Source organism: Wolffia australiana, chromosome 14, assembly GCF_029677425.1.
Source record: "Wolffia australiana isolate 7733 chromosome 14, ASM2967742v1".
Lineage (NCBI taxonomy): Eukaryota > Viridiplantae > Streptophyta > Magnoliopsida > Alismatales > Araceae > Wolffia > Wolffia australiana.
The window spans coordinates 1,073,318-1,087,390 of NC_135848.1; the positions used below are offsets into that span (position 1 = coordinate 1,073,318).

Here is a 14,073-nt window from a genome sequence, read left to right on the forward strand (position 1 = left end):
GAGAGAGGAGAGAGGATGGAGAGAGAGAGAGAAGCTTCAAGCCAGGGTGCAAAGGGAGGAGAGGGGGATACTAGAGGCAGGAGAACCACAGTAGCAGGATAAGCCTCTTGCTTCCACAGACGTATGCTTCTCAATCCGAGGCGCACCCATCTCTTTTCTGGCGTCATTCTCGTCGTTTCTGGGCCTCTTTTTACTCCATACATCTCCCATCATCGGTATATTAAATTCTACTCTTCTGGGCAGTCCCCGTCTCCTTCAACCAGCCTCCAAAGAGCAGTCTTTCCCTTTTCCCTCATCTTCAGGAGACGGTTTAGCGAGAGAGTTCAACATGCAGCCCGCCTCCGAGATCAACCGGCGCCTTGCCAGAATCTCTGCTCATCTCCACGTCCCATTCCCGATGGTAATTGTTTCTTGCCCATCTGTTTTTTCGCTTAAGATGATGATTGTTTGTGTGAATTTCTCAGTCTTTTTGAGAATTGAGAGGCGAGTGAATGAATTCTCTCTGTTTTCTTTGAGCTGCGCGAGGTTTTTTTTCTTCTTGTTTATAGAATTTCGAATTTGCTTGTTCTTTCTACGAAGAAACAACTCATTCTCGAATGATCATGCTTCTCTTTCCACGTCGTGATGTTGAATAACGTTCCTATTTTTTTGTTTGTCAACGTTGGTCGGTGAAGAAGAAGTGAGAATTCATTGATTATTCGATCACCTCCGCGTCAAGGAATTGCTCAATCTGGTTCCGATTATCCAATAATTCGAAAGTTTTACCAGAAATGAGAGCCAGACGACAGAATTCCGCTATTTTCTTCGGGCCGCGAGTTTACTTATCGATTGATTGATTGAGGATGAAATTTATTGGGAATTTCATAATGAATTGATGGTTGTGAAATGAAATTTCTGACTGAATTTCTCTCTTGATGATTGATTGAGAACGAAATTTATTGGGAATTTCTTAGTGAAGGTTGTGAAATGAAATTTCTGACTGAATTTCTCTATTGATGACTGATTGACTGATTGAGAATGAAATTTATTGGGAATTTCTTAATGAATTGAAGGTTGTGAAATGAAATTTCTGACTGAATTTCTCTATGGATGATTGATTGACTGATTGAGAACGAAATTTGTTTGGAATTTCTTAATGAATTGAAGGTTGAGGAGGGTCCGTTGAGTCAAAACAACTGCCGGGCAAAAGGGGGAGCTCCCGGATTCAAAGTTGCTGTTCTTGGTGCTGCAGGAGGCATAGGCCAATCCCTATCGCTTCTGATGAAGATAAACCCTCACGTCTCTCTTCTCCATCTCTATGATGTTGTGAACACCCCTGGTGTTACTGCCGATGTCAGTCACATGGACACTGGGGCTGTGGTAAGATCTTGATTCTCAGTTTTTCTGCTATAAATTTTGTCCATTTTCCTATTTTGAAGCTAGATTTTTACCATAATTAATTTAATTTTACTACCGGCATAGAACCCATTAATTGTCTACCCACTGTCCTATTTTGGTTCTTGATTTTTAAACTTTAAATATCAGTCTATTGTCAATTTGCTCTTTGGGATCGGTCTTCCTGTTCTTAAATAGCAGTGATTGTTAATGTTTTTTCCCTCCAAACTTGTAGCTATGGCCTTATTTTTTTTCTAGAATGATCTGAAAATGTCAGTCTTCAAGCAGTCATTTTCTTTGTTAGCTAATTTGATCTTCATTTTAGTGTTTTCAATCCTTGCATGAAGAAGAACAAAAAAAAAATCATTTCAATATTATTTTTCATTCGGATAAAAGAAAGAAGAAATACAATGTTCAGCTGCCAGACCCTAATTCCTTCTTGGTTATGGTAGGTGAGGGGTTTTCTTGGCGCGGCCCAGCTGGAGAACGCGTTGACCGGGATGGACCTCGTTATCATCCCAGCTGGTGTTCCAAGGAAACCAGGGATGACCCGGGATGACTTGTTCAAGATCAATGCCGGCATTGTAAAGACGCTCTGCGAGGGGATAGCAAAGTGCTGCCCTAATGCCATAGTCAACCTCATCAGCAACCCGGTCAACTCCACCGTCCCGATTGCCGCAGAGGTCTTCAAGAAGGCCGGTGTTTACGACCCCAAGCGTCTTCTCGGTGTGACCACTCTCGATGTGGTCAGAGCCAACACCTTTGTGGTGAGTCTCTTGGCAGCCTTGATCTCTTCTAGAGCTGAAAATAATTATTGGATTGAAAATGCCGACGCAAATTCAAAATATTTTGATGATTATTCAAAATGCATGTAATCCAAAATGACCTTGGCCAGCGTAGTTGACTTTGGTCAACTCATGGCCGACCATAAGAGGATGGCCAGACCAGCTGAAGATAAACTAACAATCTAACCTCCTAGTTTTTGTTTGATTGGATTTTTTGGGTGTACAGGAATTATATGTATATTTGTTTGGCAGGCTGAAGTACTGGGAGTTGACCCCAGGGAGGTGAATGTTCCAGTTGTGGGTGGTCATGCCGGGGTCACCATTTTACCCCTTTTATCACAGGTTGGAAAATCTCTCTCTCTCTCTAATAGAACCTCCAATTTTGTGTCCTAACTGAGTGGTATACACAGGTCAAGCCACCAAGTTCCTTCACCCCAGAGGAAACTAACTACCTGACTGATCGTATACAAAACGGGGGAACTGAAGTTGTTGAGGTTGGTACCTTTATTTTATTCCACCCTTCTATGAAGACAAAATATCAAATTCATTTACAGAGAGAACTGACCCATTTCTCTTTCATCTCAGGCTAAAGCTGGGGCTGGCTCTGCAACGCTTTCAATGGTCGTTGACGTCTCCTCCCCTTTAAAGAAATGCAATTGATTGTCTCATTATTTGTTTTATTTCTTAAAAAAACGGATGTTGACCTCTCAATCCTTCAGGCTTATGCCGCTGCTAAATTTGCCGACGCATGCTTGAGGGGCCTGAAGGGCGAGGCAGGGGTTATAGAGTGTGCTTTTGTTGCCTCTCAGGTGATTTCTCTCTCTCTCTCTATCCCTCTATCTCTTGCTCCTTCTCTTTCTCTCTCTAGCTATATCAACTGACACGTCTTCAATTCTGCTGAAGGTTACTGAACTCCCCTTTTTCGCCACGAGAGTCCGGCTGGGCCGTGGCGGAGCTGAGGAGGTGTTTCCCCTTGGTCCCCTAAGTGAGTACGAGAGGTAAGAGCTTCACTTTCAGAATATTCGCATAAGTTGATTTTTCTTTAAAAAGGTCAGTAAATAATATAGTGGAATGATTTTTTCCAGGGAACCATAAAAATGTTCTTAAAGAAAAAATATAAAATAAACTTTCACGGTACCAATCATGTAACGATTAGTTGTTCCCTAGTGTTGAAATACAAATATCCTGCTCAAAGATGAAAAGTAGCACAGTTGGTAAGCATTTGAATCCAACACCTAGAAATCTAATTTAATCGTAAAATGCAAAAGAAATCTATATTATTTTTGACTCATTTGTTTTCTAAAATAGAGATGAATCATTTTTTAATCTGGTTGGCAGGGCGGGGTTGGAAAAGGCAAAGAAAGAGCTGGCTGGGAGCATTGAGAAGGGGGTGTCTTTCATCAGGAACTGATGAACAAGGAACTAAGAAGAGCTTGATGTCTCCTGAGAAAGGAGCATCCTCTCTTATGCAAGGAATAATACTTGTTCATGCTTTTAATGATGAGCTATCCAATGCTTTTAATGCTTTTAATGGCATAATCTGTTTTGCGTCCACTCACATTCACCAAGTGTGTGTTAGGGAAGAGAGTAAAGGCAGCTCGCAGGAGATGTTTTTCATGGTTCTTAAGATCGTCTAATGCCATGAAGGACTTAATGACTAATCTTGACACATATTTTACATGTTGACTGCAAGAAGTGTGATCATTTTACATAAAAAAGTCTGCCATTTTCATTGAGATGGAGCCATTGGATCAGTCCTCTTAAGTCATTTCAGAAATAAAGAGGATATTGTTTAGGTAGGTAAAGAGGCATATGAAGATAGACTGTCTCTCTATAGAGACATTCATTGTCAACTTTCAACTTCTGGCCTCCATTACTACTCAAGTCTTCATCTTCAAATGTGTCACACTTTTCATCTAACTCAGAAAATGGATGTATTTAGAAGTTGACAAAATATTAATTTGTCATGTGCCATAAAATTGAAAATGGTAATTTGTCACCTTGGTTGGCAGATAACTAACGCAATCTAGAATGCTCAAACTCACATGTTGGAAGAAAAAAAATCTGACTTGTTTCACTGTACATGAGTTTCAATCAAAGCAAAATTTTGACATATTTGGCCCAAATCAGGAACTTATATGAGCTTTTATAAGATCGCAATTTTGAGCTCATATTCTTAATTGTATAGCTTGATTTTTGGTCCAATACAAAATAAGAATAAATTTGGCGTGCTCTTGGGCTTCGTCAATAGTTTATGTTCATTGAATTTCTCAATCAAGCTTACTTATGGCTCATGATTTCTTAATTCAGTTCTCTAATCAGCTATAAATTTGGTAGATTGGTTTCCATTATATAGGAAATCCTCCCAGAAAAGTTCACAAACTGTCCAATTAAAAATACAAAATTCGAATGGTATCCAAGTCTCAGTATATGTTTTATTTCTGTTCAAGATAAATATCAATGAAGGATCACATTGAAACTGTGCACAAATCAAAATAATCAAAATGCTCAAGAAGTTTTTGAGAGGCACAATGTGCGATTAACCCATTAAGTCATCTAGACAAGGACTTTAACCAAAGGCTTCAACACAAACCTTATTGTGACAAAGAGAAACCTATTATAACGAAGATTTAGATTCTCATTGAAACATTAACCGTCTGACGGAGAGAGAGAAAGATGAAGACAAATGATAAGAGAGATAGAGATAGAGATAGAGAGAGACATCATTCAGAATTTGCCGAGAGTTTGGAGTAGACGGGATGAAGAGTATGGCCATGTTTGGGGTCCACATGCACCCACTTCCTGCCACTAAGTTTATGGCGCTCAAACCTGACCTGGCCTTCTTTGAGGGCGTAAAGAGTATGATCCTTTCCCATTCCAACATAATCCCCTGGGTGGAACCGTGTTCCCCTCTGGCGGACAATGATATTCCCAGGTATGACCCTCTAATGGAATTGAACTTCCTAGTTAATTAAAGTCGAAGAATGATAATTGTAAACTCGATTAGCAGTTAAGTGTAATGTCTAACCTCACCGCCGTATTTCTTCACTCCCAGGAACTTTGGGTTGGAATCCCGGCCGTTCTTCGTCGACCCGGCCGTCTTCTTAGTTGCCCATCGCATGAAGATTAAACTTAGCCCAGCGGATGCATCTGAGACAAAATATTAAGTTATACATAAAGAATGAATTTGAAACATTAACTATTAAATGTCTGCAGTGTTGTACAATTCGGTGTTTACAACTATGTGGTAATATCATTGTAAATCTATGATACATGACGGACAATCTAACAAAAAATGACCGATGACACATCCCAAATTAGATCATGCTGAAATGATCTAGCATGGGGTTTATGAGTGGAAGAAAGTTTGTCGTTCAAATGGGCCCAACCCAGAGGGCCACCCCAGAAATGAAGCAATATAAACCCCTCAAGCCCAGCTCAGCAGAACTGAAGTCGTTACTTGCCCTACCCATCACCTCTCTCTTCCTTGCTCAGTCGTAATCCTCTCTCCCTCTTGCTCTTCAGGTTCAACATTATTCTCCTTGAAGAGCAGCGGCCCGTCGTCCACGATCCTTTGCCATCTCCTTCCCATTTTCGGTCTCCTCTTTACCCTGGGAACCTCTCTCTTGTATTTCCCTATCTGATCTCTCAGATTGCACATGATTTCAAGTCAAGTGGATGTCTGTCGAGTAATTTGAATTTTGATACAATTACAGAGATACGCCCCTAGGGGAACATATCATACGCATAGAGAAATAATTATAAAGTAATCAATAAAAAAATAACTATTAAATAAGTCTACACTATTGGTATTATATGATATATAGATAACTATTAGTACAGTATAAGATAGCTGATAATCTGAAAAAAAATCAGGTGATGACACATTTAGAAACTCCGAAACTTCAAACTAAGAAATCATCAAAATTGAAGGAAAAGTGATGGAATCCTGCAGCAGGCATTTGGACGCAAGCTGAACAGCTGAGATTCGGGGCCTACAACTTATTATTCCACTCCCTTTGCCTCCCAAGAATTTTTCCATTCCTTCATTTGCCTGTCTCTTTTAGTTGGGTATAAGTACCCTTCTAAGACTCATATTAGGATTAACTAAATTATTTTTGGGTGAACTCGTGAGGCCTGATTTGCATCCGACTCAATGCAATGAGAACAGCTGCATCTGGCCTCGCTCGAGGATGGTCCATCTGCCGGTTCTGTCCTTACTCCCTCCTCTGGTGAGCCACCCAGAGGGAGCTTACCAAAGAGCTTCTTCGGATCTAATCAGACCATTACTTACGCTATTAGAACCACTCCGACATTTTGTGTATTTTTTAAAAAATATTCATATCATTGAATAGAGGATGATTTATTTACAAAGACATGCGGTAAAGGTGCAGGAAGAGTGCCAAGCAAGAGTTTACACACCAGTGGACCCAGTGTAGGAAGGAGGACTGGAAATGACTTCTTTCAGGCCCAGTTGCCTACATAGGCCCAGGAGATTCCTCGACATGACCCCAGACCTGATTGGACATAATGGATGGATAATTAGAAAAAATCAAGAATCAGACACGTAGGAAAAATTTACGGTACTTTTTGGATAATCATAATTTGGAAAGGTAATAATTCCAGGCTAAAATAAGGAACGAGCCTTGTAAGGAAGTTGTAAGGAGGTTTCTAAGAACCTTACAACCAATTGTTCATAATTTTGTTCTGAAAGAACTTCGAGACATTATTATTTCTAAAGTCATGGCCACTCTTTTACCGTATAACTAACATATCTTCTTAAACACCCAAGAGAATGACTATAACGGGGTTGTTTCTCCTGACTTAACAGGCCATCAAATCAAAATGAGAGTCTTAAGGTGCTTCCTTGAGAATGGTCCACAGAAATAAGTTTCTAATTAGAGGCCAATGGATTTGATAACGCGGATAAGATAAACGGAAAAAGATAAAGAAATTATAACGAAAGATCACATCCAGAATATGTTAGGCAATGGATAACGGCAGCAGTAAACAAAGAGGAAGAAGAGCAAATTAATAAAAAGACTTAATTAGTTGGATTGAGGTGAGTGATGAGTGGAAAAGTATGAAATAAAAAATCTATAAAATAATAAAATACGAGCAGCTAAGATAGTACAGCGAGACGTCTTCAGAGATGTTGAATTAAGAATTTCTACCAAGAAGAAAGAGAAAAAAGCTCGAAAAGAAAATAAAAGATGAAGAAATTGAAACAAATGTCTGGTAACGGTGACCGTGAAAAGTAATTAAAAGAGAAGGAAGAATATAATAACTTAGATCACGATTAGATATGGGAGGAAAAAACACGATATGTCTTCAGAGTAAAAAAACCCAAGAATCTAGATCTAGATGAAAGATAATAAAAATAAAAATAGAACACCCAAGATGTGACAGTGAGACAACCTCAGAGATGTTGATATATGAATTATGATCTAGAAGAATGAGAAAAATAAAACAAAGTTCATCAAAAAAATAAAAGGGAAAAGCTAAGCCTTCTACAATGCCGGCTACAATGATGAACCTTCAGACAGAAAAGGGAGAGAACCACTGCGCACGAAAACAGATGACATGGGTAGTTATCAGCATTTCAAGAGAGAAAAGCCAAATCCGTCGACAGAAATGGAACCAATCAATTAATAACTCAACAAAAATACTAAATATTTATTCATGGAACGGACAATTGGGGTTGAAATTTCTTTACCATAACGAACAAACCCATTTGACATTTATCGATACAAAGAGGTCTTGTGTATTGAAAGACGAACAATGGATTAATGTTAGGATTACAGTAAGGAGAAGTTAGGATTTTTCATCAAAACAAAACTATGCATTAAAGAGAGAGGATGTAGAACAACGCCAACAAATTGCAACAACCGGCGGCAGCGGAGAACAAGAGCACGGCGGCGGCGGACGACGGCGGCGCGCGGGGTCAAAGCGAGCGAGAGAAAGATGGGTAAAATAGAGAAAACTCGATCTACAGATTTGAAAAAAATGAATAAAATGTGATAACGAAAGTATATGAAAGAAGATACAAAGGTGTTGGTTTTGGAGGAAGACTTATAAATTACATATTATTAAGATATGTTAAATAGGTTGACAAAAATGAAATGTACTAATGTCTTGGGAACCTATGTGATGGCTCGGACGTGACGGGATGGATGACAAGTGGTGCCGGATGAGAGTGTAATGTGGAGTTCGTCATGTCTCCCGTCCAGTCATGCGTCCCAGGATTTTGTTGAAATCCGTTATGTCTTCGTCACCCGTCACTGGAGTGCTTGTGTTTAGGGAAGGGCGTGCGGTCCGGTCCGATTTTTTCGGCTGGCGTGTGATTTTTTCAATCGCACAAAAGCACGGATCGATGTGCGGCCCGAATTTGTGCGACTAAATCGGACTGCACATCGCACAAAATTGGACAAAAGATGAGCGGGAGAGAAGAATGAGAGAACGAGAGAGGACTGAGTTGCCTACTCAAGAGAGGGAGGGAAGAATGAGTGGGAGAAAGAATAGTGAGCAAGAGAGAGAAGATAGACAGAGAGATAGAGGGAGAGAGACAAGAGTGAGAGAGAGCAAGAAAGAGGATGAGAGAGTTGAGCGCTAGAAAGGGATAAGAGAGAGAGAGAAAGAGGAAGAGAGAGGAACGACCAAGAGAGAGAAGAGCGCGAGAGAGAGGAACGTCGTCCGACTGTCTTAAATGAGAGAAACAGAGAGGAACGAGAGAGAGAAGAGCTCGAGAGAGAATCACAGAAAGAGGGAGAGAGAGGAACAAGAGAGCGAGAGAAGAACGTCAGAGGCCCAGAGAGACAGACGAGAGTGATAGAGAGAGGAACGAGAGAGAGAGAATAGCACTAGAGAGAAAGAGAAGAGCGATAGAGTGAGTAACGAGAGAGAGAGAGGAACGAGAGAGCGAGAGAAGAGCGCCAGAGAGAAATAGAAGAGTGATAGAGAGAGGAACGAGAGAGAGAAGAGCACTAGACACCGCAGGCCGCAGACCCTTAATCCCTTATTCAAAACCTTAGAAAAAAACCGGCCCAAAGCCGCACAATCGCACCGCACACGACCTTGGCTGATGTGCGGTGCGATTTAATATAACGCTGTTCGATGTGCGGTTCGAAAATTCGAACCGGACCGCACATCGGCCTAAAATCGCACCGGTCGCACCAAAGGACCAACCCTACTTGCATTGTCATCATCCCGTCAGTATATGGCATCCCCATCTCTGGAGATGAAAGGACATATAAATAATTAGCTTTTTATAAAAAAATTCAAATCTCTCTCTTTGACTCTCTTTCTCTCTCTCTGATGAACTCCCTCTCTCTTGGATGAACTCCCTCCCTCTCTGTCTCCCACTCACTTGACTCCCCCTCTCTCTCCATCTCCCACTCTCTCGTACTCCCTCTCTCTCTCTCTCTCTCTCTCTCTTTCTCTACCTCCCAGTCTCTCCATCCCTATCTCTCTCTTGGCCTCCCTCTCTCTCTCTCTACCTCCCAGTATCTCCATCCCTATCTCTCTCTTGGCCTCCCTCCCTCAAACTCTCAAACTCCCCCCCCTCTCTCTCTCTTTCTCTACCTCCCAGTATCTCCATCCCTCTCTCTCTCTCAGCCTCCCTCCCTCAAACTCTCACACTCTCTCTCTCTCTCTATCTCCCAGTATCTCCATCCCTCTCTCTCTCTCATCCTCCCTCCCTCAAACTCTCAAACTCTCTCTCTCTCTATCTCTACCTCCCAGTATCTCCATCCCTCTTTCTCTCTCTCTCTCAGCCTCCCTTCCTCAAACTCTCAAACTCTCTCTCTCTCTCTCTCTACTTTGCAGTATCTCCATCCCTCTCTCTCTCTCTCTCTCTCTCTCTCTTTACCTCCCAGTATCTCCATCCATCTCTCTCTCTTTCTCGGCCTCCCTCCCTCAAACTCTCTAACTCCCTCTCCCTCTCTCTCGCTCTCTACCTCCCATTATCTCCATCCATCTCTCTCTCTTGGCCTCCCTCCCTCAAACTCTCAAACTCCCTCTCTCTCTCTCTACCTCCCAGTATCTCCATCCCTCTGTCTCTCTTAGCCTCCCTCTCTATGTCTCTCTCTCTCTCTCTCTCTACCTCTCAGTATCTCCATCCCTCTATCTCTTTTAGCCTCCCTCCCTCTCTCAAACTCTCTCTCTCTCTCTCTCTCTCTCTCTCTCTGTAGCTCTCCTTTTATTCCAAACATGACACGATTTACTGTCCCCTTTTCCCCTTTTTACTTGTGATCATTTGTGACCCTCACCATTGTCATTTGTGACGGCTGTCCCCTCATGTCACCAGTTTGAGACCCTCCATCACCGTGACGTCACCTGTCACAGGTACTTTGTCACATCATCTATCACCGTCATGTGAATAAAAAATTTCATCCGCCATTGATCCATCACAGTGACGAATGATAAAATGGATGACACTTGCCATTCCCTACTAATGTCTATTTTTTATTAAAAAAAATCATTCCAAAGGGAGAAGATTAAAATATATTTAAATATTTATTTTTTTATAATGGATATTTGAAGATGAAATCCAATTTCAATAGCATCAACGATCCAACCGGCGAGGCAGCCAATATCACTTACCAACTGGCTACATGTTTGACTGAGATGATGCCATCAACATCACCCACAGAATCGACCAAATTGACTGAAACTCTACAGCCGATATCATTGAATCGATTATCGACGTGAGTGATGTCACTAATAGACGATGTGACCAGCCAAGACAACGTGACCAGCATCATTGACTGGACAGGTATAATTGATAGAGACTATGACATAACCAACATCACCAAACGACGACATGACCAACGTTATCAACCAGGCCAATCGAACCAACCGAGATAGTGTCCCTGACGTGTCCAACATGTGTCATAGCATGGGAATGTCATTCACATCGATGGTATTCTAATGAAAGACATCTCCAAGCAATTGAATTAAATATTGTCTCAGGATTTTTTTTAAATTTTATTGCTGAATAACAGTTCTACATTTTAATGAACCATCCAATTACTACTATATATGATGGACCAAATTGTAGAAAAAATGGGGCAATGTTTTTCTAATGCCTTCCATCTCAAAGTCTGACAGTAAACATAGTCTTCACACTTGTTCAGACTTGCCCAACTTCACTATAAAAGCCAACACATGATGATCATTTTCCATTTTGATATAATTTTAAAACTAGGTTTCATTTAGATGAAAATTTACAAACCTTACAATCATTGGTCCTCCTTTACTCAAATATGGATCCACAAATATGCAATATAAACTTGAATTAACAATGTGAAAATATGATATTGTGAGAGATACTGAGAAAATTGTGAGGGATGTTCCATATGTCTTCGTCAGTGGTAATGTTATATGAATGATGCTTGGTTTTATATGACTGCAACCAGCACTTCATTGTTGTCAATAGCCTGATGTTTATTCATTCAGCTTGTGTGTTGTACAGGACAATAATACGGCCAACAGAGAACAATCTCTCCATTGGGTGCTGGTTGGTGACATGGAGAAAAACCCTTTCCTTATCTTCTCTGACCAAGGGAATTGACATTCCCCAATCTCCTTCCATTGTGAAAATGATTCGTTATATGATAGAATGAACCAATCATTTGGTCATACAATTCATTTGGAAAGATTGTTGACACGTGGTCTGAATCTTGCATTGTGTAGAGTTTTAAACCTTGGGAAATAATATCAATGGAGACTCTTGGCAATGGTAATGATTCTATTTTACCAAATTGATGCATAGTATCAACATCTGAATATACCATCATTTAAAGAAGAAGACACACATAACTAAACACAATAGATTATTGTAATGGATCTGTAGAAGTGATAATCTCAATTTTAGGGTTTTAACTCATCATCATTAATTGAATTATTCAATAAATATATATACCAGTATTTGGGAATATTTGGCTAGTGATGTGTACGGATCATCTCCACAGGAAACAATAATTAAGGATTCAATAATTAAGTGATTGTCGATATGAGAAGAGATAATGATGAGAAGATATTAGGCGAGATGGTGGTATTAAGTCAAATATTGTACATAGTTATAATTGAAACTTTAAATTATAAAAGTAAAGTGGAAATGAAAGTAGAATGAGGCCAAGCACGACTTGAGTGAGGTAGAGAACATGTCGTATACAATAATGATCGAGTAAGTGAATGATATGATGATAGATGGAGGAGATTATGGGGACGTATGGACGTAGTGTGACAACGAAAGATGATCATAAAATTGAATTATATTATCGATGATGTCCAGAAAGAGCAACGTAAGACGAAGATGCTTGCCATAGATCCTTATGCTCCACTAGCACCACGAAGATTAGATTGTCGGTAAGCTCCCCCTCTTCTCTAATGCTCATTCCACACACCTAAGGCACCAAGAACACATTTGATGATCTCAAAAACTCACTATCTTTCAATCAGCCCACATAGGTAGGAAGCAAGTTCAATGATGATTTTCATAGTGATCGAAGCCTCTATTTATAGATCAAATGGGTATGGATGGAAAGAGGAGGGGGAGACGAAGCAACCTTGAAAATTTCAGCTCAAACAGACCTATGGATCGTTAGATAACGCGATTGGAATTTGGTGCAATCCTAGCCCTTGATTTTCTCTCTCTCCTGATCATCGACATTGATGCTTCCTCTTTTTCCATTTCTGTTGAACTGTCAAATCATCCATATTCCACATTGCCTTGTCTTCCATGCTTGCACCCTTCAAAGCCGCCTCGTGGACCTGTAGAGAAATGACAAAACAACCTTTTTGATTTATTCATTGATTATTCCATGACGTGGCATTGCATCAACGTGCGCCACTGATGGAAATATATGTGGCCGCCAAACCAATCACACATTCCACATCTCGTTCCAAGTTCATTGATAGAATATATATTCATTATAGTTTGCGCGCGATGCTTATAATGAATTCCATGAATACATGATCAGACTTAGTAAATTATGATGAGATCGTAATACGGAGATCACTAGTGTTTCAACATGTGTTCTAAATATTCCTATTCGAAGGATACTTGAGAAGGATATCAAAATATCCAGATAGAATAACATTATCTACCCTCACTCATATGATGAATATGGCCGGTCCCGTAGCCATTAGCGTGGAGACACTAAGTATAGATAGTGGGTGCTCTTTACTAGAAAGGGTTTGTTGAATTGATCTGTAAAAATCCCTGAATGGTATTATACTGAACTATCAATAAGGTTGATTCACATCACGGTTGTGTAAGTGGTCCTTAGACCTAAGACACCAAAGACATCTTGTGGACAAACAAATGTACTTTGACTATGATGTATGTGTCCCTAATCATGAGATTCTAAATAGTCTTAGTTTAGGTGCATCAAAAAGTTCATGAAGACGATTGAGTGGTCAAGATGGGATTGTCCACCCTCAATATAAAAGGTTGCAGCTCAAGGAAGATGATGAGATTAAGTCCTTGTCTAACGTAGAGAAATATTGGGAGAAGAGTTCTCTGATGATTTCGAAACGCATCAGTTTTAACTCAGATGACTGATTAGAGTTTGACATTTGACCATACCCTAAGTTGCCCTAGGAGCGTCAAGTGGATAATGGACTATACATACATGGTAACTGATGCGAACAGGTTCCATGAGTGAGTTGATACACACTCCTTTGTATCTTCTAGAGCACAAGGTGTAGCTTGGACCCCACATGTTGGAGACTCAACCTATCAATTGGGTTAAATCGATCTGACATTAATTAATCTATATAATGATATAGTTAATTAATTTAGAAGGCCAATAAAGGTTATTGAGCCGCTCGAGTCATTAACTAAACTGATACATGGGCCTAAAGGGTCACACTTAAATGGTCTTTGGATGTCAGAAGATATACTTAAGTT

At 40.3% G+C, this 14,073-nt stretch overlaps 2 protein-coding genes across 2 annotated transcripts; one reads left to right on the forward strand and one right to left on the reverse strand.

Annotated features, from left to right (window-relative positions):
* The first annotated feature begins 216 nt into the window (after positions 1–216).
* Positions 217–3,713, forward strand: LOC144711674 (malate dehydrogenase, glyoxysomal). Its single transcript, XM_078585672.1, has 9 exons — positions 217–400; positions 1,147–1,359; positions 1,827–2,141; positions 2,412–2,501; positions 2,570–2,653; positions 2,745–2,780; positions 2,879–2,968; positions 3,063–3,157; positions 3,498–3,713. The coding sequence occupies exons 1-9, from the start codon at positions 329–331 to the stop codon at positions 3,568–3,570; spliced, it is 1,068 nt and encodes a 355-aa protein (XP_078441798.1). The 5' UTR covers positions 217–328; the 3' UTR covers positions 3,571–3,713.
* A 1,063-nt stretch (positions 3,714–4,776) lies between these two features.
* Positions 4,777–8,199, reverse strand: LOC144712255 (uncharacterized). Its single transcript, XM_078586480.1, has 4 exons — positions 8,049–8,199; positions 6,582–6,676; positions 5,188–5,309; positions 4,777–5,104 (listed from the first exon to the last, which is right to left on the reverse strand). The coding sequence occupies exons 2-4, from the start codon at positions 6,664–6,666 to the stop codon at positions 4,883–4,885; spliced, it is 429 nt and encodes a 142-aa protein (XP_078442606.1). The 5' UTR covers positions 6,667–6,676; positions 8,049–8,199; the 3' UTR covers positions 4,777–4,882.
* Positions 8,200–14,073: the final 5,874 nt, after the last annotated feature.